The sequence below is a fragment of the Felis catus genome, chromosome D2 (genome assembly GCF_018350175.1).
Source record: "Felis catus isolate Fca126 chromosome D2, F.catus_Fca126_mat1.0, whole genome shotgun sequence".
Lineage (NCBI taxonomy): Eukaryota > Metazoa > Chordata > Mammalia > Carnivora > Felidae > Felis > Felis catus.
Window position 1 is genome coordinate 16,147,180 of NC_058378.1, and position 25,403 is coordinate 16,172,582.

General features: G+C 46.7%; 1 protein-coding gene across 7 annotated transcripts in view; it reads left to right on the top strand.

Annotated features, from left to right (window-relative positions):
• Positions 1 to 23,637, top strand: part of SIPA1L2 (signal induced proliferation associated 1 like 2) — a 223,951-nt gene extending 200,314 nt beyond the window's left edge. For 4 of the 7 annotated variants that reach the window (XM_023240409.2, XM_023240410.2, XM_045039940.1 and 1 more), the window contains exons 19-23: positions 7,883 to 8,014; positions 18,557 to 18,610; positions 19,213 to 19,336; positions 20,407 to 20,488; positions 22,250 to 23,637. In XM_023240409.2, coding sequence (XP_023096177.2) covers positions 7,883 to 8,014; positions 18,557 to 18,610; positions 19,213 to 19,336; positions 20,407 to 20,488; positions 22,250 to 22,396 — 539 coding nt within the window. In that variant the 3' untranslated portion in view covers positions 22,397 to 23,637. The remainder of the gene's footprint in view (positions 1 to 7,882; positions 8,015 to 18,556; positions 18,611 to 19,212; positions 19,337 to 20,406; positions 20,489 to 22,249) is intronic. The other 3 variants (XM_023240411.2, XM_023240412.2, XM_023240413.2) reach the window with 3 other exon arrangements.
• The last annotated feature ends 1,766 nt before the right edge of the window (positions 23,638 to 25,403 follow it).

The window sequence follows — 25,403 nt, forward strand, 5'->3', positions numbered from 1 at the left end:
CATCAGAGTGGATACTTTTTAGAACTTAAGCAGTGCCGCGAGTGTTGAAGAATATTGAAAAGCCCACATTCAACGTTTTTTATCGAGTCATGACTATATAAATAAAAGATATATGTGTGTGTATAAGAAAAAAATACCTAAGACCTGATTTTATAAAGGCAGAAGTGGCACGGGAGGTAGAATTTCCATTGGGCAGCAAGCAAGGAGGAAGGTTTGGTTTCCCTCTGTCCCTGACATTGAGCACCAGGGGATGGGCAAGGTGGTAGATGGGCTCGGGAGCCGTGGGTCTTCAACCTGACTTTCCCCGTGGGTGGTGGAATAACCCTGTGTTCATCATTCATGCGCTCTGTGTCCGGTTTACTCCAGTTTAGGGGTCACAGACTGGGTAATTTCTACACGATTTTCCTTCAGATCTTAAAATCTTTGACTTTTACGTGGTGTCAGCGTTTAAGGGTGCTAATTTTTTTTTACTCTGGCTTTGTTTCCTTTGTCAGAATTTAATTTCTAGTGTACGGGATGATTAAGGATTTAATCAGAACTACATTCATTATCCGTTTTTTTTTTTTTATTTCATAAAAAGCATTATCTTTAGAACCAATTTGAACTTCATAATATGTGTGGAAATCTCAGGCTAAATGAAATAAAAGTTCTAATAGTGCTTCTTCTAATGTTGAACATAATTGGAAATGAACCTTGTCTCATAAAATCCTTAATCTATTTCTTTAAGTAACATAATATCCTGCCTGCTATAATGAGTCAATTTGCCTAAATTGAAGAAACCTTTAAACTCCTTCTTGATAACCCCATGAAAGGTCAGACATATTCTAATAACCTAATATTTCTCTAAATGTTTTTCCTTTTTTGTAAATAGGTAAATTTAACGTCCTCTTGAAAGCGTGCGTAAAATCAGTAAGACTGTTTTCTCGCAGATGTTATTTCTTTCATTTCTAATACTTGATGTGTGGTCATGAAATCTGTGGCCTGTGCGTCGATGTAATTCTTATATTCACCCTTCACTGCTTCCATTGTGAAAGATACTTTTTTTTTTACTTTACTTTTTTTTTAATGAAAAAAAAATTTTTTTTTTTTTAAGAGCAGTTCTAGGTTCGCAGCAAAACTTAGCAGAAGGCACAGGGGGTTCCCGGATACCCCTGCCCCCACACATGCACAGCCTCCCTCGCGATCAGCGTCTCTCACCCAGGGTACATTTGCTACAATCCGTGAACCTGCATTGACACACCGTCATGAACCAGAGTCCATCGTTGGCTCACATTAGGATTCAGTCTCGATGCCATACACGCTGTGGGTCTGGACAGTGCCAAATGACATGTATCCACCACAGCAGTATGGCAACCGCTGATCTTTTCACTGTCTCCCTTGTTTTGTCTTTTCCAAAATGTCATATACTTAGAATCATACAGTATGTAGCTTTTTCAGGAGAACTCCGTGTCTTTTCACGGCTTGACAGTTTCTTTCTCTTCAGCACTAGATAATATTCCATTGTCTGGATGTACCACAGCTTCTCTATCTGTCCACCTACTGAAGAAATGCATCCTTTTTTAGTATTTGCAAAGTATAAAGGCGCAAGTAGGAAACAGGCAGGGCACATTACTTGTTCACGATTCAAGTGCAAAACTGCCTCACCTGTCTTCACTGGTCATTTCTCTGGGAAGAGCAGTGAGCGTGGTCCTTGCCGCTGGCTCTTCTCTGTTGAAACCTGATTTGGCAACGCGACTTCAGTTTCCTGTAGAAACTACTCAGAAAAGGTTCTGTCGGTTCCATGAGTGAAATGACACGATGTGGATAAGGGAGCTGGAAGTAATTTGTGCTAACGTGTCTGACGCCCGCACTGAACCTGTGTGGTCGTTCCTTTTGAATCCACAGATTTTTGTCATTCTTCACTTTCTGTGGTTTCTGGTCGCTCAGCAGAACCTCTGTAAGAAGAGCCCACTCTCTGAGAGTAGTTCAGAACCGGAACAACGGATGTCTGAAGAGAGAAATGAGGACGAATTGAGGTTGTCTAGTTGTTTTCTCTTAGTCCCAGAGACTTAGCTTCATGTGAAAGCTTGGAGGGGAGGTTCGTTCCGTCGAGCTTCTAGAAGCCACGTAGAAAGACGTAGGCAGATGCTCAGAAGGCGTGCATGTGCTTCGGGTAAGCCTTAAAACTGGAGCATTCCCACCACGGGATCCTCACAGAGAGAATCTGTCACTAATAGGGACTGGTCAGCAAGTTCGTCTCTTTACAGCGAATGTTGCTGGAGCTTTTCCACGGGTAATTGTTATTATAGTCACAGGCTTCTCGTTCGGATATTTTTAGCTAGTACCTGTCCCACATCTGAACCTGTCTCAGACTCTTTCTTCTCTGGAGATCAAGATCTTGATTCAACCTTGTGAGACCAGTCCCTCACAAACACATTTTGGATGTGATTGATATCACAATTCATGTAGATTTCCTGTGAAGTCCCTGAAATGTGCTATATCATTAGGTCTTCAACTTGGAGGCATAGAAATATGGCCTGATGAAGCAAGTGAAACTGTTTCTGAAATGCTTCTGCGTTGCATTTAGGGTCTTTGTTTTCATTATTATTGGATTCCAGAACAAAATTTCTTTTGTGGCCCACATAGAAAAAAATGGGGAATGGCCATTTGGATGCATGATTCACAGGCCAGATAACCAGTGATATTGATAAATGTGCCCAGTATCTGTTTCCTCCTTGACCGGTTGGGTACCTGGCTTTATTCAGTGAAGGGCTGCTTCTGTACCTTGGCTGTTGTAAATAATGCTGCTGTAAATATCGGAGTGCATGTATCCCTTCGAATTAGTGTTTTTGTATTCTTCAGGTAAATACTGGATCATATGGAGATTTTATTTTTAATTTTTTGAGGCACCTCCACACTGTTTCCCACCGTGGCTTCACCAGTTTGCATTCCCACCGGCAGTGCAGGAGGGTTCCTTTTTCTCCACATCCTCGCCAGCATTTGGTATTTCTTTTTGATATTAGCCATTCTGACAGGTGTGAGACGATATCTCATTGTGGTTTTGATTTGCATTTCCCCGATGATCAGTGATGTTGAGCATCTTTTCACGTATCCTTTGGCCATCTCTATGTCTTCTTTGGAGAAATGTCTGTTCATGTCTTGTGCCCAGTTTTTAATTGGATTATTTGGGTTTTCTTTTCTTTTTTTTCTTTTCTTTTCTTTTTTTTTTTTTTGGTGTTGTGTAAGTTCTTCGCAGGTTTTAGATACTGATCCTTTATCAGAAATATTATTTGCAAACATCTTCCATTCGGTAGGTTGTCTTTTTGTTTTATTGAGTTTCCTTTGCCGTGCAGAAGCTTTTTGTGCCAGTGTGGTCCCGATTCTTTATTTCTCCTCTTGTTTCCCTTGTCTCAGGAGACCTGTGTAGAAAAATGTTGTTACGGCTGATGTCAGAGATATTACTGCCTGTGCTCTCTTCTAGGATTTTTATGGTTTTGAGTCTCACATTTAGGCCCTTAATTCATTTTGAGTTTATTTTTGTGCATGGTGTAAGAAGGTCATATGGTTTCCTCCTTCGGCGTGTCACTGTCCAGTTTTCCCAACACCATTTGTCGAAGAGACTTTTTCCCATTACACATTTTTGCCTCCTTTGTCAAAGATTTATTGACCATATAGTTGTACGTTTATTTCTGGGCTTTCTATTCTGTTCCATTGGTGTGTGTGTGTGTGTGTGTGTGTGTGTGTGTGTGTGTACCATACTGTTTTGATCGGTACAGCTTTGTACTATAACTTGAAGTCTGGAATTGTGATGCCCCCATCTTTGTTTTTCTTTTTCAAGACTGCTTTGGCTATCCGGGGTCTTTTGTGAGAATCCCTCTTTTTTGTTTTTTGTTTTATGGAGATCAAAACTCTCCAAGGAATGGGAGAAATCTTCCTAAGAGCATAGAACTCACAAGAGTTCTTAAGTTTCAGAAGATAAGAAGAGAGTATTAACTTATGCATGTTTCCAAATCCTGGAGTTTTGACCTAGCACCTCCCAAAGGATGCCCCTTGAAGCTTAAAGAAGGGGGTAGTTTAGAATAAATCAAACGAGTATTTTCTCGGTAATTCAGTACGCCCGCATGATGCTACAGACCCAGGCATAGGCCCAGTGTGTGGGGTACAGGTGGTAAGAGCTGCTTATAGGCAGAAGATGACCCTGGCCACAGTTGGCATTGCAGAACGTGCCCGTGGGCCATCAGAGGCAGGGGGTCTGGCTGATCCACGAGGGTGCTGCTTTCTCTTTCTCAGAGGTTCCCAGTCTCCCCTGTAATAAACATCCAGTGGTATTTCGAGAGGAATTGCCCAAACCTCAGCTGTCTGACCATCAGGAGGACTCGTCAACATTTATAACAACAAACAAAGGCACCCCTGATACAGACGGTCATTGTGCCTTCCGGTTGTGGATAAACAAACAGGAAGTCACGACATCAGTGTCCAGGCCGGAGAGCAGGGGCCAGGTGTCCATGCCTAGACGTTAGCCACCTTTCAGACTCCCCGAGCCACTTTCTCCTTTGAATTGGCTGAAAGGGCAGGGTGCGCTCCTGACGTCACACGAGCTTTGGAAATAACAAAGACAAGGGGTGCCTTTTCTTCCGCATCTGTAAGACTCCGGAAACAACCCAGTCACAGCTGCCGTGGTGTGCACCTTCCCCAAACCCCCACCGGACCAGCACCAGCAGCATTCATCTGCTTGCTGACCGGGCTCCTCAAGGGCGGAAGCTGTGTCTTCCTGGTCCTATAGTACCTGCTGGTGCCTGGAACATAGGAGATGCTGGGTAAGCATCATCTCGATGATGGCAGTAGTGATAACCTCACATCCAGCAAGGACGTTCTAAAGGATTTTTGGTGATTCGGACTCTCAGACCAAAAAAATAAATAAATAAAATTTATGTTTTGCCAATTATATGATCTTCCAAGCAATTGAAAAGAAATTGAGGTGCTTTTCATTTTGAGAACTCGGAGAATTTAGATGCTCTTACTCCGTTTAAGGTGAGTGTCAGTGACCCTGGGACCTTTCTGCGTGCTGAGAAATGATGACACGTCATAGATACATGGCTAACTAGGCTCCAAGTAAATCCCGGGGGAAAGAAGCCTTCCTAATCCACTGACCGTCTTTGCCAGCCCTATGGTGTCAAACACAAAAGTTTCATTCACACCTGGGGAAGAGGGAATACTAGTTTGTAATAAAAAAGAAATCTCACAAATCCCATTTCCCTCCTTTTGCCCCCTGCATCTCCATACAAGTCGGAGGAAGTGAGCACGCCCGAGGCTTGCCTCTGGTTGTGAAACTTACGCCCCGATACATTCCCAGATCCTGGAGTCCTCACGGGCTTGGCATGCGGCTTCTGCGTGACTTGTGTCCAGGGCAGCAAGCACACCTACAGAGCAGGTGGACCAGTCCTGCTGGGCCCCCTCCCTCCCTCCGCCCCTCCCTCCCTCCCTCCCTCTCTCCCTCTCAGCTTTGGTTTCCTGGCCACCAAGATTCAGATTTGTGCCTTGGCTTAATTACAGATGGCCACGTATTGTGGAATCTTAGGGCACTCAGGAATAGTCAAAGCATTCATCCTTTGACCCAAGACTGTCAGGTCCCCCCATGGTCAGTGCTCCGTGGGTGTCTGGGGAAGGTAGCTTTTTGAGCTCAGAAATGCTGGAGGGACAAGTGGTGGGGGCGGGGCGGGGGGTACAGGGACATTCGCCTAGTGCCCCAACCAGCCTGCATTCTGCCTCTCTCTTCACGTGGCTCCTGTCAGAGCCAGAAAGGATGCTATTGCCCGGTGCCGGCAGGGAAGAAGGGCGACTGCACACGCAGCATGCGTTGGGCCTGATTCTGGGCTTTCCAGGGCCAGAAGCTCAGGGGAAGGATTGTTTCTCTGTAAAGGCAGAGAAAATCCTCAGGCTGGCATTTGTTAGTAAAACACGACTATCAGAGTGTACTTTCTGTCGAAATGTTCACTTACCTGAATCATTTTCCAGTGCCTGGTGTTTCCTCTCCCAAGAGGGAAGGAGAGGCGGGGGTTGGAGGGAGAGCGCCCTGGGGCACACAGGTTCCAGCCTGCCTGGTGCACCCTTCCCCGCGCTGCCACACTCTTAACCTCATTCCTGAAGAACTCTGGTCCCATGCAAATCAGCGACAAAAGTAATGGCCACCGAGTCAAATAATTCCTCCACACTTGGCTTTGGAAAGCCTATTTTAAGCAAAGGAGCCAATGTGTTTGAGAGACAAAGTGATTGGCAAGTGATGGAAAATCCGGGGGCTTCCTTACCTTTCTGCCTCGGGGGTTGAACCTTAACCCTAAAAGGCCTGAGGTCTGCGAGGGGGCCTCAGCCCAGCCTCTGCCTACCTCTGTCTTCCTAGGTTCCCGAGAACCAGGTCAGGAGAGGAGGGAGCGGTGAGCGCTCCGCAACTGGGCTCCCTTCGCAGTGGAGGCTGGGACCGGGTCGTTGGAATATCCCCGCGGCTAAACGTGGTAGTGCTGAAAATAGAGGAGTTTGATTGGCCACCCCGCCCCGGGTGGGGGTGGGCTGAGAGGTCATGTGAAGACGTCAAGAGGGCAGAAGGACCGTGAGTGCCCTTCAAGGTCAAACACCACCGTGCTCTCTCTCTGTCCAGATGCCTGCATTTCACAGCTACCCCAAAGGGTGTGGGAACAAAAATTACAGGTGCATTGGGTTAATTATGCCCCTTACTTAACTTAATTGCAGGCTCAGACAACCAGGTGGTCATTATTTTGATTGGTCTCATTAGGCAGATGTGTTCACAAGCAGCTGCATGCAACGTTTGGGGCAGGTTCAGAAACGACATGTCCAAGAAAGTCCGGTTGAAGCCTTTGAAAAATCTGTCCTCAGGGTTGCCGGGGTGGCTCAGTCAGTCAAGTGCCTGACTCTTGATGTCAGCTCAGGTCGTGATCTCAGGGTTTGTGAGTTCGAGCCCTGCATCAGGCTCCCACGCGAATAGCACAGGTAGCCTGCTTGGGATTCTCTCTGTCTCTCTCTCTCTCTCTCCCCGTCTCTCCGCCCCTCCCCCACTCAGGCTGTCTCTCTCTCAAAAAAAAAAAATTTGTCCTCAGATGCGTAGTGAGTTCTAACAACTAGTATTATCCATGACATAAACACTTCAAGTCCCGTGATGACAGGTGGAAAAGAAAAAGAAACCTAAAAGGTCCAAAGGAAGGCAAACCGATGCTGGAAGGCAAGGGGTTTCTGGTTTTGCCGGGGATCAAGCCACCTCATTAAGTCAGCAGAGCAGCCCCAGTCCCATTTTTGTGCGTAGGCTGAAAGAGACTGTACTGTCCCTTCTCTTCCTTGCCTGTGAACACTGAAGACAAGGTTCGTCTTCCTGCCTTTTTATAACCAGCTGATATTTGGGGCATCTTGAACTTGCGGTGCTCAGCTTACATAACCGTGTTCTTCAGGAAGCTTCTTAAGCCATCAGTCAGGCTAGAGAGAGAGTGTGCCGAACCTTGTTTACAGTAGAAGCTTGCAACACTTGAAAGGGGGAAGTAACCCCTGAAGAAAGCAGGAATCGTACTGCAGACAGTCAGACTCGGATGGATGTCCTCGGGGAAAGCCCTGCCCTGGAAGAAAACCGTGAGATTCCGATACTGTGCCATCAGAATCCATCCATTCTAAAACCCTCCCACCCCGGGGCGTTGCCGGCCGACCTCTAAGTGAGCCTGTAGGTCATGGCTTTCCTGCAGACCTCCGTTTCTCCAGCTGTGTGTTTTGGGGGCGACGGCACCACACTGTCTCCTTTTGTCCTGGGGGCCAGAGGTCTGTTGGAAGAAGTTCCCTGGCCCCTTGGAGGGGCCGCCCGGGCCCTGCACTGCCATCCGACTGACGCTCTGGTTTTGTTCCCGTTTAGATGAGTTCTGGTTCTCCGATGGGTCCTTATCGGATAAGTCCAAGTGCGCAGATCCTGGCCTGATGCCCCTCCCGGACACGGCCACGGGTTTAGATTGGTCCCACCTCGTGGACGCTGCACGGGCATTTGAAGGTAAAAAGACTCAGGGCCTCCAGGGCCTGGGGCGGCAACATAGGGAACGCGTCTGCTTTTTGGATTGGTCTGGGTTAACGTTTTGGATGCTTTGCACATCTTTGTGGATGAAAACGCGCAGGGGAAGGCTTGAGCTGTGACTAAGGGCGTTTCGTCAGGGAGACCGTGCCATTTCGTGACATGAGCACCGGACAAAGGATCCCAAACCCGCAATCCAGATCAGGTGCCAGCCCTGATCTGGGACGAGTCACTTCCCCTCTCTGACCTGTCTTCCTACCTGAAATGTGGAGGTGAATCTGTAGGACCCAGATTCTTCCCTGCGAGTGTCACGAGGGGAGATGGAGAGGAAGGGCCTCCAGAGGCCGCGGCTGCCTGGCTCGGTGGGACGGGCACAGCTTGAGGAGTCTGGCGGCTTGGTGTACATGCAGTGTGACGTGCCCCAGCCCTGCCCGTCTTCCTCCTCCTCCATGTGTCCCTGACGCACCGGACATGCCCATCTCTGAGGGCCTTTCCAGCCGCCACGCCCACGGGAATTTTCGAGGTTGAAACTGCTCCCATGACCCGGGATTGTGACCTGTGCCATTTGCTGGCGCTGCCCTTCTACGACGACCGCTGCCCCTGGGGTGACTGGTAGAAGTGACCGGGGAGGCGGGGTCTGTCTGCGAATCCCGGCGGAGGGCCACGTGTGGCCACCCCCACGGAGGGAAGGGGGCCAGGGGAGTCTGCAGCCGCCTGAGCAGCCCATCTCTTCTCTCCCTCTCCCCGTCCACTCACCTGCTTGGTCTCTACCCCCACCGCACGTCCAGGCTTCGGGACACAAAAGCACGTTCCTTTCCCAGAAGTGACTGGTGTTGCTGCCAGGTCAAGGTGCTGCCTGAGGTGGGGGTTGCTGCTTGCCCTGCTCCTCACTCTGCACAAGCTGGCCCTGCCGAGGGATCTGTTCTAGACGATCGGGATCAGTGTCTCTGGTCCTAAGTTCCGGCGGCGACAGGGGGAGGGGGAAGGCTACGTGGAGGCTAATTCAGACACCAGGGGCGTTTAGCTCCAGTAGATAAGCAGAGAGAAACTGTTAGGAAGTTTCTGCAAATTGAACAGGCTCTTACTGCTCCCTTAATAGGAGTGAGGGTCTTGGGTTCACTGCCTTGCAAAGTACTCAATTCCATGTGGAAACCTTAGAGTGCCCGTCTGCTCCGCGATGCAGCCTTCGTTCCCTGACATTACCCAAAGTTGGTTATAGAACCCCAGGCCCTCGGCCCAGTTACTTCCTGTGCTTCCAACGCTGACCTAGATGCGACCTAGCCCCAAGGGACAGGAGCGCTGTCTTTACCTCCGTCCAGAGCAGCCCAGGCAGCAGGTAGCAGCATTTTCTCTGGCCCGTTCTTTGCACACTGTGCTGTCTTACTGCCCCTGGGAGAATATGAGAACATCTATTCTGTCCGCTGCGTTATTCTCGGCTGCGTAAATATTTGCACGGTACTTACCGCGCTGAATTCTGCTTTATTCACTTGTCTGTAGCTTCTTACTGGGTGATGAGTTTCTCAAGGGAAGGCTGCTTGTTTTATGTATCTTATCTTTATTTATCAAGCACATGGCGAGATAACTGAATGAGAAAAGCTAGTACCAGAAGATAGGTACCCAACGCGCAGGATACTTGAGCTATTTACCTACTCGTGGCATCGTTTTTGACCTCTGAAGACCCTTTTGCATTTTATGCTCATTTTTCGGATGTAAAATATTTATCAGCCTATCTGCGTATCTACTCGCCACCCCCCGTTTGTGTCTTTGCTTGGTTCCCTTCCACCTCCTCAAGAATAAAAGCACTGCTGTGAAACAGATCTTTGAAGGAAAGGGGCTAAGAGCGGGAAGTGCAGAAACCAAAATGGCACGTGCGGCAGTGACGAAGGTGTCCACCCAGGGACTCTGGTCACAGTCACAGCTCAGCTGCTGGGCTGTGGGCCTTTGGACAAGTCCCTTAACTACCACAATACCACACTACGGGCCGACACCGAATGTTCGGCGGTAATCCTCAAAAGTGCCTGATTAAATATTTGCATTGGGCTGCATTCAGTCTTCTTGACCAGAAAATGAACACGTAAGGCTTCTGACAGTCTTAAACCACCCCCCCTTCGGCAGTTCAGGTCTGTTCATCAGAGAGGGGTTGTGAGCCGAAGTTAGGGTCTAGGTGCGAGTTGGCGCCCACAGACAAAAGAGAAAAAGCATGACGTGGAAACCCCAGAGAGCCAACACCTCGCATGCATTGGCATCAGAGCCAAACAGGATGAATGTGGGGTTCTGCCTGCCAGGGGAGCGGACTTCGGTCATCTGACCTTTCCGAAGTTTCCAAACGCTTACAAATCAAAATTAGAGGAATTCTCGGTGCTACTCTGCAGGGCAGCGGACCACAGCACGCCGCCTTGAGACCACAGGCAGCTTAGGAGAAGTCAGCTGGGAATTTGCAGCTCCAGACATTTGCTAATCAGATCGTCTCCTGTCAGTGCCACTCTGACAACGCTGGCATGGTGGCGAGTGGGTGTCATCCATCACCTGAGCACTTTAAAGAGAAACGTCTTCACCGAGATAACCCACTTGCCCTGCCTGTTACTCGATCTTTCTTGTACCAGTTCCCAGAGCCCTTTCTGAGCTAGACTACACGTGATAAAGATAGTCCAGAAAATCCCCTATGCATCTGTTTAATTGCTACAAACTAATAAAGGCAGTTCAACATGCCTCACTGAGCTCAGAATGCTCTGGAATAATGCGGTGCCCGTCCATGGACGTGAGCGGTCAACACATCTCAAAAAGGGCTTTAAAAAAAAAAAATGGAATGTGTCTGCCTACTTAATACCATGACCCTCATAGAATCCATCCCTGTGATTCATGCAAGCAGAGACACCTCCCTCCCAGCGATCTACCTCTGTTGTCTTCCAGACTTGTGATGTGTTGGACTTTGCTGACCAGCTAAACTTGACACTGGACACAGGAGTGTAAGAACTTAGATCTTTTACTATGCCATGCAGCAGTAGAGCAGAGGCACCAAAATATCTGTCCCGATCATCGTTGCCGAAATATATTGACACTCTGTTCGTACAGAGAACATAACGTATACCCTGTGACTATGGGTGGGGCGTCTCCAACGATGAGGCGTGTTTCCAGACCACCTTTCTGACCACAAGGCAATGAAAATAGAATTAAATAAGAAAACTGAGAAGCAAAACACACACAAAAAATTCTAAGCATTCGTTAGACTCTTGATGTAATTCATAATAATTATTCTAGGAAGAATTCAGGAATACGAGGCCATTTTTTTTTTCCTTTTTTTAGTGAGCGATGATACAAAGATACTACCTATTAAAATCTTTGGACTGCAGCCAGAGAACAGTCCTTAAACAAAAATGCACTGTTTTCAGAAACATTTGTTTAAATGGGGGGGGGGGGGGGGAAACACATGAAAATTAACCAACTTAACCGTGCTTCAAAAAGATTCTACAGGGGCGCCTGGGTGGCTCAGTCGGTTAAGCGGCCGACTTCGGCTCAGGTCATGATCTCGCGGTCCGTGAGTTCAAGCCCCGAGTCGAGCTCTGTGCTGACAGCTCAGAGCCTGGAGCCTGTTTCAGATTCTGTGTCTCCCTCTCTCTGCCCCTCCCCCGTTCATGCTCTGTCTCTCTCTGTCTCAAAAATAAATAAACGTTAAAAAATAAAAAATAAAAAATAAAAAAATGAGAAACAAAAAGATTCTACAAAAGCTGTGAAAGCAAAGAAAGAAAGAAATCAAATAGATTTTTTGGTAAACTGGCAAATGAATTTTCAGTGCAATTTATAAGTAAAGTCAGTGATTAATTTTCTTTGGATATTGATAAAGCAACATAAATTTGATCAAAAAATGGAAAGTACAAATGAACTCTGTACTTTCTAGAACTGGGAAGAGAAATTAGTATTCACCAATACATAAGAGAAATAGAAAAATTATTAATGAATGTCAGGGTTATATAGGAAGAAATTTGATAAATAAGATAACTGGGTATTTCTTGCAAGAAAACGGGGGAGGGAGCCTAAGAAACCATAAAAGGCCCAAATATAGAGGGCACTGAAAAGTTATCTAAGAATATCAAATCCCAAATGTCACCTGAAACTAATACGTTTAGAGTTAATTGTTTTCAAAGCTTCAAGGAATAATGATATCCCCGTATAAATTTTCCTTGAAATTCAGAAGCAGCCTAATAATTGCATAATAGGATTCTTTCCTGATAACACGCAAGAAAAGAAAATCAAAAGACAATCTCAGTCATTAATAGTGATGTCAAGCTTAGATGAAACTCAGTAGGAGATTGAAGAGATTATTCATTGTTATTGGCAAGAGTTGAGCTGGTTTAATAAAAGACAAACTTTTAATTATAAAAAGTTATAGTGGCTGAAATAATTACAAGTTATCATACCAATTTCCCCAAAAGAGCTTATCTAATAGAATTAAGACCTATTTCTAATAAAAATTAAGATTTGAGAGCTACCTTTAAAACCTAACAAAGAATATCTCCTTTATTCCAAAGAGTGACATGATACTTAATGGAGGACTGTTTATAAAAAGCAGGTACCTTCAGTCCAGAAATTAAACCAGATCATGCTTTGAGACTGTGTCCTTTAATTAGGGAGCAAAGTACTTGACATTTATATGAGCAATGCAAAGAAAAAGGAATAAATTTTGGAGGTGAAAACATATATTTACATATGCTTTTATATCTAAAAAAATATGAAAGTTAAATTATTCTGATTAAGAGCACAGTTATCGTGATGAGCTCTGAGAAATGGAAAGAATTGTTGAACCATTATATTGTATACCTGAAACTAACATAACACTCTATGTTAATTCTACTTGAGCTAAAAAATACATATAAATCAAATTTTAAAAATGAAATTATCCAAGATTATAAAACAAAGTGACCAGGTAACATATTTTAAAATACATTTCATATTTTATAAACCTTGTTTCAAAGCGTCGTTAATTTTTTCAGTGATCTATTTCTGCATAAAAATCACCCCCAAATTTATGGCTGGACATAATGGTTTATTATGTCCAGTGATTTCTAGTTAGTTCAGCCAGTGGTTCTTCTCCCTGTGGTTGCAGCTCATGCAGCCGTCTTCAGCTGGAGCTTGATCAGAACTGGAGCATTAAAGGTGACTTCACTCATGTGTCTGTAGCTGGACCAGACACTCTTGCACCGGAACAGTAACAAAGGGCACTTTCGATATATCTGTAAGATCAAATTCTACATTCTTTGGAAATTAAGCCATCATTAGAGTTACAATCCAAGAAAGCAAAGGACACTTCAATAACCGAAAAGTCCTACTGTATATAAGGATAAGAATGGATAGGAAGCTTACGGTAAGGATGATGAATCAATTAGTTTCCTCGGTTAATTTGTGGATTTAGTACAATTTCAATTCAGGTATTTAAAGGTTATCTTAAAGAGCTTAATTGCGCCCAGTTGGAAATAGATGAAAAATATTCCACACACAAAAAAAGTCTGCTGTAAATCAATAATAATTAGCATAGTAGTGATTTAAAAAAAAAAATAGAAATAAGGCCTTTTGGAGACAGAGGAAGAGCTCAGACCAAAACTCTGAATATAATTTAGAGTTAAATGGGAAAGGAATTTATATATACTACTTGGGTTCAGGATTTAGAAGAGCCAATTCTAGAAACAGTGAAGATTACCACTTTAGAAACAAGCACAAATGCTTTAATTACTGATAATGAGAGAATATACAAAATATAATATGGCCAGGCAAAAGAATTGAAACATTAAGATTTTTATGAACTTGAAAGAGAACATTCAGATAAACAGGGGAATATGGGGGGGGGGGGGGTTGTAGTAAACGTGATGGGTAAACCCAGACTATCCCAAGTGCATGGAGGGGCCTAGCCAGCAAAAAACACCAAATCCCTGATAACCAAACGGTCAAGGCATATGGACGCACAGTCCACAAAAGTGGAATTACAAAATGAATAATCAGTATTTGAAAAATGTTCAACCACCCATGTAAATTTAAACTGATAATGAGCTACCAGCTCATACCTTTGGAAGATGAAAACTGAGGCCACCGACCCAGGAAGCGAGGAAGAATACTCAAAGCCGCCATCATGACAAAGATTATAAAATGATCCGCCTTCTTGTGCAGACAATAGGACAGAATGTAGCTTGAGCCAAAAAGTGGACCCACCGTTTGACCAGAAATCTAATTGCTGAGAACTCGCCTACTAGAAATAGATCACCAAACTCTACCCCTAAGACCAACTGTCAGAGAATTTGGCATCTCCTTCGTAGGCCTGTGTGAGGTCAGGTGCAGTGAGCCCGTGCCCCCCCATTCAGCCCTCCTGCCACAGTCAAGTTCCAAAAACGGGCGCAGTCACAGTGCAAGTTTGTTGGAGTGTGTGTGTTGCCCTTGTGTTTGTCGGGGATGGGGATGTGACATATGTTTTGCACATCAGAATTCGCGAGTGAAATTTCTGCTCTAGGTGATACTGATACGGTAAGATCGTCACTTAACTGCCCTTGCGGGCATCATTCCTTCATTAGCTGGAATAATGTGAGGCGTGGGTGCATGAAGTAATAGAGACTAGATCTCACCCCCCCTCACATGTGGGCAAGCGAGCAAACCCAGAAGAGCTGGCGGTGGGTCCAGCAGGGACGCAGCGGAAGGGGAGTCTCTTCAAGAGTGCTAGAATTTAAAATAGATCTCATTTACCCAAATAGCAGGAGTCGTCAGTTTGCGTCTTCTTGAGCATTTGTTGAATGGATAACGTTTTAAATGAAAACAGGCTTTAAAAGGTGAAATTACCAACGAATGACAGGAGACTCTGGATTTCAGAGTCACACACCATCAACAGGCCAGACTTTACTCCCCTCTGGATGCCAGCCTTTTGCTGTTCCTTTCCATGGGCCCATCTTCCTTTCCATGCGCCCATGGTTGTGTGCGTGTGAGTGTCTGTAGGCGGGACACAGCTCATTTATCAGGCCCCACTATCAGAATGAAATATTCCACGTGAATGTATTTCCCAAAAAAATACAAGTTTATGTTTTTAATATATTATGTTCCATATGCCCTTGGTTTTTAAAGAGAATAAGAACAAATTTTTATAATGAGAACTGTTTCAGTTCTGATGCTGCGGCTTAAAACTTGATAAAATAGCTTAAGTTACTGATAGTTGAACACTATGGGGGGGGGCGCAGGCATAAACAAAATGTGGCATACTGCATAACTCCCGAGGTAACATAATTGGTTTAAAAAAATGGAAAAGAAACAGGACTACTACTTGGATGAAAAACGTAAAGTTAACGTAATATTAGTAAATAGACTTAAGTGATCTAGAAAGTAAGGAACTGTTTCAGGCCAATAATAATAGTTGTATCTGAAATGGAGAAGAATTCCCACACTTTGCTTTGTTCATCACTCAAAGGTAGGCTCCAGACCACGATCTTTCAGCATTCGTGAACAGGCTGCAAAAGGCCTAGACCAGAGTATTTATTAAAAGTGCAGTGTAACCTTTTTTTTTTTTTTTCCTTTCCTGGTTGCTGGTTAAGTCAGCTTCTACGAGGACAGTGCCTTTAATTTCCTGCATATAGCTACAGAGCCCCAGCTTTTCTGTAATTCGTAGCTACCGCAGAGACGTGTTAGAAGAGCATTGTTTGTGGAAACAGGTTTAGTCGAACTGAGCCTCATACTTGCATGTCCTGTGTGCTCTGTGTCTCGTGCATACACCCTTCTGCTAGTTCATGCCCTCAGCAGACATGACTAATCGATCAGCGGATCAGATCACTCCCTCCCTCCCTGATGTTGGCTTGGCCTTGCCGTTCCCTCGGTGCTGCTGCAGGCAGCCTGTCTGGGTCCCGGGAGTTATTCACGGGCAACTGTTTTGCCATCTCAAGTCTAGATGGATGTGGGATATCTTGCTGACTGTTTGTTCATCCTCTTTTTTCGTGCCAAGTGCACTAACAAGAAACTACACTTTAATAAGGTTTTTCAAAGATGATTTAAAGGGATGGACTGTTCCATGTGGAAGCCGTGCCCAGTGTCCCCCACCCCCCCTTAGCCAGATGTTCTTGCACAGAGAACAGGAAGGAAAAGGAGAAACAGGCTGTGTATGTAGGTTGAGCTGACTGTATCTGCTGTGCTAACCATTTACATGAAGTTCATGCTCCCGTGCCTGTCTTCTTATAGTCTGGTCTGTGCCATTTGGTTCAATGTCAGTAATTACTTGGTTACTGAATATTCATCATCACAGAAAGAAGCTGTGGGAGAATAAAGCTTCCACTGGAAACTGTCACTATGGTTAAGTATTTCACAGAGTTAGTTCAGTGTCTGGACTTAATCAAGCAGCATTCTGTTTGGATTTCAACCTACCAGCTTTTCAGATCCACAGTGAAATCCTCTTTGTGAAACTACATTGCTGGCAAAACTCCCTTTTTGGCTTCTTGCCTCCTGACCAATAGGACCTTATTTCTCCCCAAGGAATGTTTGAATGACTGCCAGCAGCAAGTCCTGTCTCTGTCAAGTATGTGGATATTTTATCAATTAAGGTAAAAATAGAGGAAGCAAGCTAAGACATTTTCATCCAGATACTTCAGAGTGACCATCAGAGTCAAATATGTTAAGAAAGATGGAAACTGACCGAATTATCACTGGATTGTATAAAATGTGGATGAGTCCGTGGAACTCTTCTAAAAATTTTTTTTTCAACGTTTTTATTTATTTTTGGGACACAGAGAGACAGAGCATGAACGGGGGAGGGGCAGAGAGAGAGGGAGACACAGAATCGGAAACAGGCTCCAGGCTCTGAGCCATCAGCCCAGAGCCTGATGCGGGGCTCGAACTCCCGGACCGCGAGATCGTGACCTGGCTGAAGTCGGACGCTTAACTGACTGCGCCACCCAGGCGCCCCAAGGAACTCTTCTAAAGAGTAATAGAAATAAATCCTTTATCTGTTTTGACATCCCTTTTTTGTCAGTAATTGTACTGTAGAATCAAAATATATCTGCCCTTGATTTTTTTTTTTTTTTTAAGTGTGAGGTATTCCCTTATTTGGTATCGTCATAGAACAGAGGGTTATCTTGGACATCGTGGCAGCCCGGACCCTCCCCACCCCGCCCCCAGAGCTGCTCACCCCCGGCCAGGACGCCCCATCATTCCTGCCCCCACCTCTGCTGCCTGCACCCTGCCACATGCAGAAGTAGGCAATACCCAGATTGTGCTGTTAGTCTTAATTAAATTACACATTATTTCATCATGTGCATAAACCCTACCAGTCAGTACCAAACTGGGAACATGACAGTCTCCCAGGAACTCCTAGTTACAGAAGAATCATCTTGTCGATCTGAAGCGTGGAGGACAATCTGAAAGCTTTACAGAAACGTTTGTCGAAGGACACCTGCGTACCTACCGCCGGCGTTGGGAAATCCGACGTGGGAGAGCGGGACGCGTGGCCAGAGAACTCTGTGTCCTCAGCACCACTTCCAGGAGGCCCGGGCCCCTGGTGGGTGCTTCCAGCACAGTGCCCGTGGCGATCCAGCTCGCTTTCCTTCCTGCCCTGGCAGCCTCCACCATCCTTTCTAATTAACAGGAAGTGCAGGACCCTCCATAAACCAGACAGGCAGGTAGCCTCATTAGGAGACTCGTCCGGCAGCCGGAGGGAGACAGGGTGGGATAAATTAAGAACAGAGCACCCCTGACACGGACCCGAATGCAATTTCTCAGCCATTAATCAAAGCATATGAAAAAGACACCACAGCACTAATACACCTGCTGTATCCCTCGGATTCCAACTGTAGATGCATACGTGGGCTCAGGCACCGAGAAAAGAGACACCGGGGAATGCAGGAAGTGAATAATTAGATAGATTCCTGCTTCTCACCTCCACCTTGTTCAAATGTGGGACTGTTTTTTGCGTGGCATTCAGCATTTCTGGACCGATGCTCTTGGGTCAGCGTTCAGCCCCCAGAGCTGGGCTAGTTCTGGTGCCCCTTCCAAAGAATAGGACGTCCCCTTTCCCGCCTAGCTCTGGAAACATCGCATGTGAGGTTAGGGGTGCCAAGAATAGAAATGGCCCCATGCCGAGAAAAGGCAGAGTGGTCACGCTGACCTTTGTTTCGGCTGCTGGAAACCCTGTGCCCCTCGTGTCTTCCCCTGATGGTTTCTAGAAAGATTAGGCAGCTAATCTCCCTCACCGCCACTATTTTATGTTTGCAGAGTGGGTCATTTAAGCAAACCCCAAATGGTCACAGCTTCTTACTGTTAGATTTACATGTGTGAGGCACCCCACTTCTCGTCATTGTACACGACAGCGTGTGTCCAGCCAGGACCGTCGCACGCGAAATGTTGAACCACGTTGTTTGGCATCGCATATTGTTGGCAGTCAAGGGCACAACTCCCCGTTCGGCACAAGTGCGCACGCATACGCACACGCACAGGCTGTATTTGAGTCATATGTGGGCTTCTAGTCAGGCGCCTAGAGATACCACTGTTCATAGGAAATTCTAAATCTTATTTCAGGTCTTGACTCAGACGAAGAACTTGGGCTGCTCTGTCACCACACGTCCTATCTAGGTGATTGTCCCGGGCTCGCCGCGGGCTCTTGATGTTTTGTAACCGTCTCTTTATTTTTCACGTGTCTGCACGTCTGCATGGTTATCTGAGCTCGGAGGGTTGGCACGCCCAGGGGACGTGGGTCCTGGCTGTTGCTGTTGTCTCATGCTCCCCTGGTCGGGGTGACAGCTTGAGGAGAGGTCCGTCTCCTGGGTTCTGTTAATCAGCCAGGTCATCACGCGACAAGGACGCCGCCGTTATTCCATGCGCACAGCCGGCAGCTTTGGCATTTCTTGGAATGTGGAAGGAGGAAAGCAAATTGGCTCTAGCAAATCGAGGATCTGCTAATTGTCCCCATGGCTGTGATGTGCGCATGCCATACAGCCCCCAAGGACAGCCAATCCTGATGCTTTCTGATTGTCAGCAGCTTGCCTGAGTTTGTTTTTCTTTGTTTTTTTGTTTTTTTTTGAAACAGGGCAGTAACTGATTGGGGGGTGGGGGGGTGGGGTAGGTAGGTTAGTGACTAAATTCATGTCCACAAAGAAACATCGCCTTGCAGCTATACTAAACTTCTGTGTGTGTGTGTGTGTGTGTGTGTGTGTGTACGTGTGTCTCCTTCTCAGACCAGAGAGTGGCATCCTTCTGCACCCTGACAGATATGCAACACGGGCAGGACCTGGAAGGCGCACAGGAACCGGCTTTATGTGTAGACCCAGGCAGCAGCAAAGATTTCATGGATGCAACTGGGTATGTGAGCCCCTGTGGACCCTCCCCCTCTGCTCCCCGGGCCCACGAGTATCAGGGGTTCAGCAAAACCCCAGGAGACCATTTCTGCTCTGTGTTCCCCTGGTCCTTCAGGATCCAGATACGGGACTGAGTAGGGCTGACTGGGCTCCCTCCGCTGCTGGGTGGCTGGCTCTTGGTTGCATTAACTGCTCTGCCCTGTGGGCGGCTCCTACCTTGCTGACCAGTCTCCCTCTGCCGGGCTGTACTTGGGGACCTGCCAAGGGCATGTTTCCCCCCAAGAACCCTGGTCCTTGACCTGGCCTCGTGCCTTCTTCCACTGATGTGACTGAAACATCTCTTTCCCTATATTCTTGACAAGCTTATCACCCACAGAATATATATATTCTTTACCTAATTCGAACTTTCATACGAACTTGTGTTACCATTAACTCGCCCATTCATCTTGGTTCATGATATTTTCTTGACAGAGAAAAACCAATTGGAGAAATCGAATCTGTATTTGGTTCCCAGGACTTCACTCTGGTCTACCTAGTCTCAGTTGGCTAAACTGATGTAGATAATTTATCTTTTGACTTTTTTTTTTAACTAACATTTATGCCCACAGAGATTCTGAATCCCTTTTTAAAATCAACAGAGACGCAGGGGCGCCTGGGTGGCGCAGTCGGTTAAGCGTCCGACTTCAGCCAGGTCACGATCTCGCGGTCCGGGAGTTCGAGCCCCGCGTCGGGCTCTGGGCTGATGGCTCGGAGCCTGGAGCCTGTTTCCGATTCTGTGTCTCCCTCTCTCTCTGCCCCTCCCCCGTTCATGCTCTCTCTCTGTCCCAAAAATAAATAAAAATGTTGAAAAAATAAAATAAAATAAAATAAAATCAACAGAGACACAGAAGGAATTTTCCACCAAAGCAGCGATATGTTCACTTTCCAAATGTGACATAATTTTATGTATTTCCTCGTTGGGCTCTAAGCACATGAAATAATTTTTTGAGTGAAAACTTTACCAACAGGAACACTGAATGCAACATCTTAACTTCAGTGCCCTTGAGTCTTTCTGGTTCTATCCTTCTTCCCTAGGGAGCGGTCTCCATCAACACTGACCGGTAAAGTCAATCAGCTGGAATTGATCCTTCGACAACTGCAGACTGACCTTCGGAAGGTAAAGGGATCCATCGGAATCCATAATCAAAACTCTTGTCTTGCATAATCAACCCCTTCTAGCCAGTAAAAATAAAAATGGAGACGCTCGGGAAAGATAACTGCCCCAGTCAAAGTAGAAAACAGTAGAAAACAGAGACTCCTGAGGTCTAATTCTGTTTTCTGGCCTCCAGCTCATGTATATCACTGTAAGAGGAGGCAAGAATTGCAATAAAGGGGACCAAATGAGGGGGAGCCCTCTGGATGCCCAGTCTTCAGAGCCTAGTATTTTGTAGTTCAGTGAGTTATCATTTGTACCAACTATGGGCTGACCTAAAAGGAGGCAGTTGCTCCTGGAAAGCCTGTTCTCCCCCAAGCTGTTGTATTCCCCCCGAGTCAGCTACATGAACCTCACAACTTCTGCCCTACACGTCAACGTGTGCATGGTCAGGCCTCAAAAGAAATTAACTAATTCATTCCCGTCAAACGTCTGCTGAACTCTTGTGTCGTCAGCGCTGGGCTAGGTAACCATCGTGCTGTCCACAGAAATGGAACAGGGCGCGGTAGCAGAGGGGTGAAGGTGGGGCTGGGAGGGGTGTCACGGGAAGGGTCTCATTACCATTTTGTTTGTTGAAGAAGGGAGAGATTACAGCTGGTGTCAGTGTTGATGGAGGGATCTAGTTGGGAAGGAAGTCACAGTATGCAGAAACGCGGGAGGGTCATGCCCTGATCTTGTGCGCAAAGCTGAGGCCGGTCTTGATTCGGGGTCGGGACGGTTCATACAGAGCGACCAGAGTAGAGTGCGTGCGAGTGTGCACTCACACACGTGCGAACATACATTCACACACACGTAAGAGTTGCCCTCTCATGGTTTCTCTTTTTCCAGGCACGAGCTGAGAGTGAGTAGTGGTGGGAAGGAGTAGGAGAGGTGTAAGGGCAGAGGGTAAGGCCTAGAATAGTCAGTAAACTCACATGTGATAGGATTGCCAAGCAAGGCTGAAGGTACATTTGAATTCGCAGCGTCAGTTAAAGCTTATGCAGTATTTGTTGGCCGAGTTGGGTGCTTCTTTCCAGCTTGGATGACCAGCTGTCCAGTTTGCCTGGGGTGGAGAGGTTTCAGGGCACAGAACTTTCAGAGTTAGAACCAGAAATGTCCCAAGCAAGCCGGGACGTCACCCTACCTCCAGCTGCAGGTGTAGGACAGTTGGAGAGTGGAACGTAACCAGTTTTGAGAGTTTAGACAGGAAGTCAGGACAAGGAGAGAGACAGCGTATGGGATTAATCTGAGGGACCTAGAGTGTAAGATGGGTAAGGAGACATACTATCACTGCAGGGGACAGTGAGAATAAGGTAAGAGAGATTATAATAATCTAGAGAGATGATTCCAGACGGACAAGAGGTGGTGGTCAGGACATGGGAGGACGAAACATCCAGGAAGCTGTGTGGTTTATGGGTAACAGCAAGGTACAGGGTGTGGCCATGGGAGCAGGGGTTGAGGAAGGGTGGGTTTCCAGATCACAGAGAGGAAGTAAGGGAGAGACTTGGATTTAGAATCATCAACATACATGACAAGTGGCAGGGGAGAGAAGAAACGCCAACCACATTCTAGAATCTTCTATCAGTGATGAGAGGAACTGGGGATAGAGGCCCAATGGCGACGTCAGCGCTGGGCTTGCAGGTTGGCGGAAGGGGTGGGGGGAGGGGGCAGCGTTCATGCAGCGCAGCTCCGGAAGCGGGGTTCGTCGGGCGCGTGCGTGACGCCGCCCGTGTGCCCTCTTCGCAGGAGAAGCAGGACAAGGCGGTCCTGCAAGCGGAAGTGCAGCACCTGCGCCGAGACAACCTGAGGCTGCAGGAGGAGTCCCAGACGGCCACCGCGCAGCTGCGGAAATTCACAGAGTGGTTCTTCAACACCATCGACAAGAAGTCTTAACCCGGCCCTAGCCCGCCGGGGGTGGGGGGGGTGGGGCGCCCCCGGGAAACGCCTCGAAGCCCCGGGAACTCGCCAACGCGTGGTCTTTCAGCGTGCTTGCAGCCGACCGTAGATGTGTTTTGGGTTTTTTTGGTTTTCTTTTTTGTTTTTGCTGTTCCACCGCGCCCGGCACCATCCACCCCGCCGGGCGGGGAGGCGACTCGTCCCTGGAAGCCGAAGCCGCCTCGCGTGACAGCAGAGAGGACAGCGAGGCCGCGTGAAGATGAATGTAACCCCCCCGGTGTCGAGATGAATGTAGCCGCTGGCGTCGGTCCCGGACCTCTTTGCCGTCGGGCTCCACGGCGCGGGTGCTGTGGCGCGGGCCGTACCTCAACAGGGAGGAGAAGGGGGGCTCGACCTGCTCTGGATCAGGTGACCTGGTGGAGATGTCCAAAGCAGATCGACCGCAGTTTGGGCTTTAGTATTGTAAAATAAACCTGGAGACAAATAATCAGACGTATACTTTAATGTTAAAGGTGCTCTATTTTTTTGGATGTACAGTAGTTTTATTTCTCAGCCACATTATCATAGCAATAAGAAAGAGGCATAGTAAATAGTAGGGAGAAGCCGCGTGGGGGAAATTTAAAAAGCACTGACGTCTTTAACACTAGTTTGTATGCAGTCGATTTAGAGACTTATTTATTTGCAGGAGCAAACGGTGCCTGAATATTAACAGTGTTCTGATTTAAGAAAAACCACACACACACACACACACACACAAAAACACACAAAAAGCTACACATGCCTTGTGTATGGCTCAGTGAGCGGTCCCTTCAACTCTTAGTTCACTGTGTTTAGTTACTGCTCTGCTGAAGAAGAGTACGCCTGCTTACGTTCTAGAACCTCCCGTCCGCGGGGAGCCCGCAGAATCACGTGTGTACAATGCCAAATTTGTTTCTCTTTGTACAGAAGCTTTGATGAAGTGTCTTGTATTTAACGCCCTTATTTAAGCTTATTTAACCTTAAATTGTTAATTTTATAAACTTGGGTTTGACCTGCACTATGATGAGGGAGGCGTAGGCAGCCGCAGGCTCTGGAAAGAGGGGCTTGCCCGGAACGGACTGAAGAGCAGGGCGGGAAATTCTAACAACTGGAGGCTGCTAGTAACAAGGTGTTTGTATTGCTTTACCATTTTTAACTGTTCTATTTGAGATGAACATACATTTTGCTTTTTTAATAAATGTTCGAAAGAGCCCACCTAAGCAATGGCGTCAGGTGAATGCGGGTTTTTATCATCTGTGTGTCCAGAATTGGAGTGTGTGCGAATTTGTGCTGGCGTCACTTGCCATCTTCATCTGTGTCGAATCCGGCTTCATCTTCTTCTTGAATCCCACGCTCATGTAAAGAGTAACTAGTCTTAACAGCCGCGGCTGCGTTCCACACACTCTTCTCCGCACTTTTTGTCAGCGGGATTCCCATTTTCCAGCAGGTTAAACTGAGGCTCAAGTTGGATGACTTACCCCAGCCAGGAGTTTGGTGTTGAACCATAGGCCACAGTAGAGTCTGGATTTTGTTCTGAGTCAAAAAGGAGGCTGTCGAAGCAGAGAGGGGGCAAAATAAGACCTGTATTCTATTTAAGTTTATTTATCGTGAGGGGCAGAGAGAGGGAGGGAGGATCCCAAGTAGGCCCCACGCTGTCAAAGCAGAGAGCGGGCAAAATAAGACCTGTATTCTATTTAAGTTTATTTATCGTGAGGGGCAGAGAGAAGGAGGGAGGATCCCAAGTAGGCCCCACGCTGTCAGTGCAGAGCCCGACGTGGGACTTGATCCCAGAACCGTGAGACCATGACCGGAGCCAAAATAGAGTCGGACGGTCAACCGGCTGAGCCACCCAGGCACCCCTGTGTTTTAAAAGACTATTCAGACTTCCAAAGGAGAATGGATCAGCTGGGACAGGCGTCCGCAGACTTTCGTGAAGGGCATGTAATAAATATTTTAGGGTTTGGGAGTCCTGTCTCTCTCGTATATTTTTAAATTCTGATTACCCTTGAAAGTTGGATAATCCATGCCACGAAGCTTTCAGGCCACCCACCGCCGTAGCTGGCCAGCCAGTTCCAAGAGAAAGAGTAGAAAAGAGAGACCAGTCCAGGTGAGAGGTGGGGCAGTGTAGGCTACAGGGCGGCAGGAAAGGCAGAGACAAGTAGGGGGTCACACGTGAAAGAACCCACAGAACTGCTGATGGGTTGGAGACAAGAGGGAAAGGTTTAATTTAGGGATAAGCCCTCAACTTCAGAAGACAGGAGGAACTCCATGTTCATCAGAGAGTTTTCAAAAATATGCCCGGCCTTTATGATAAGAGCTTAACAGCAGCTGGTCGTTGGCAAGGTCATGAGAGCATCATGACCAGTGGGGGACGCGGGCAAGAAGCAGACAGAAAAGTTGACCTTGCTTAGAGAAAATAAAAGAATCTGACCGAAACCTAGCTGGACGGAGAGCAACCCCACCTTCCTAAAGTGTCCCTATGGAATCATCCCTCAAGTCTGCCTCCAAAGGGCCATGCCAAAGAACATGGCCAAAATGATGTGGGCCTGTTAAACGTTTTCAAAGGGGTGTTCCCAGTCAACAGGGAAGCCATAGAAAAATCTCGTGGTTTTGTGCAACTTGACATCCTACTGAACACCGTTGGTTACAAAGTGTACCCGTTACCAATTAAACACGTTGACTTTCTGTAACGTTCACCAAGTACAAGCTAATTAGATATTGGAATGTATCCACTAAAGTTATTTTTACTTTGGAATAATTAATATCCAGCAGGTTTTTTTTTTCTTTTTCTAACCATATGGAGTGATCTATTATGTATTAAGGCCAGTCTACTACTACTACGTGACAGAGTTAATCTGTATATTAGAAGCTTTTATCCTGCTATTCTCTGTATCAAGGTACAGGTTTATCATTAAAAATACAAGTTAAGGGCGCCTGGGAAGCTCAGTCGGTTAAGCGTCCGACTTTGGCTCAGGTCATGATCTCA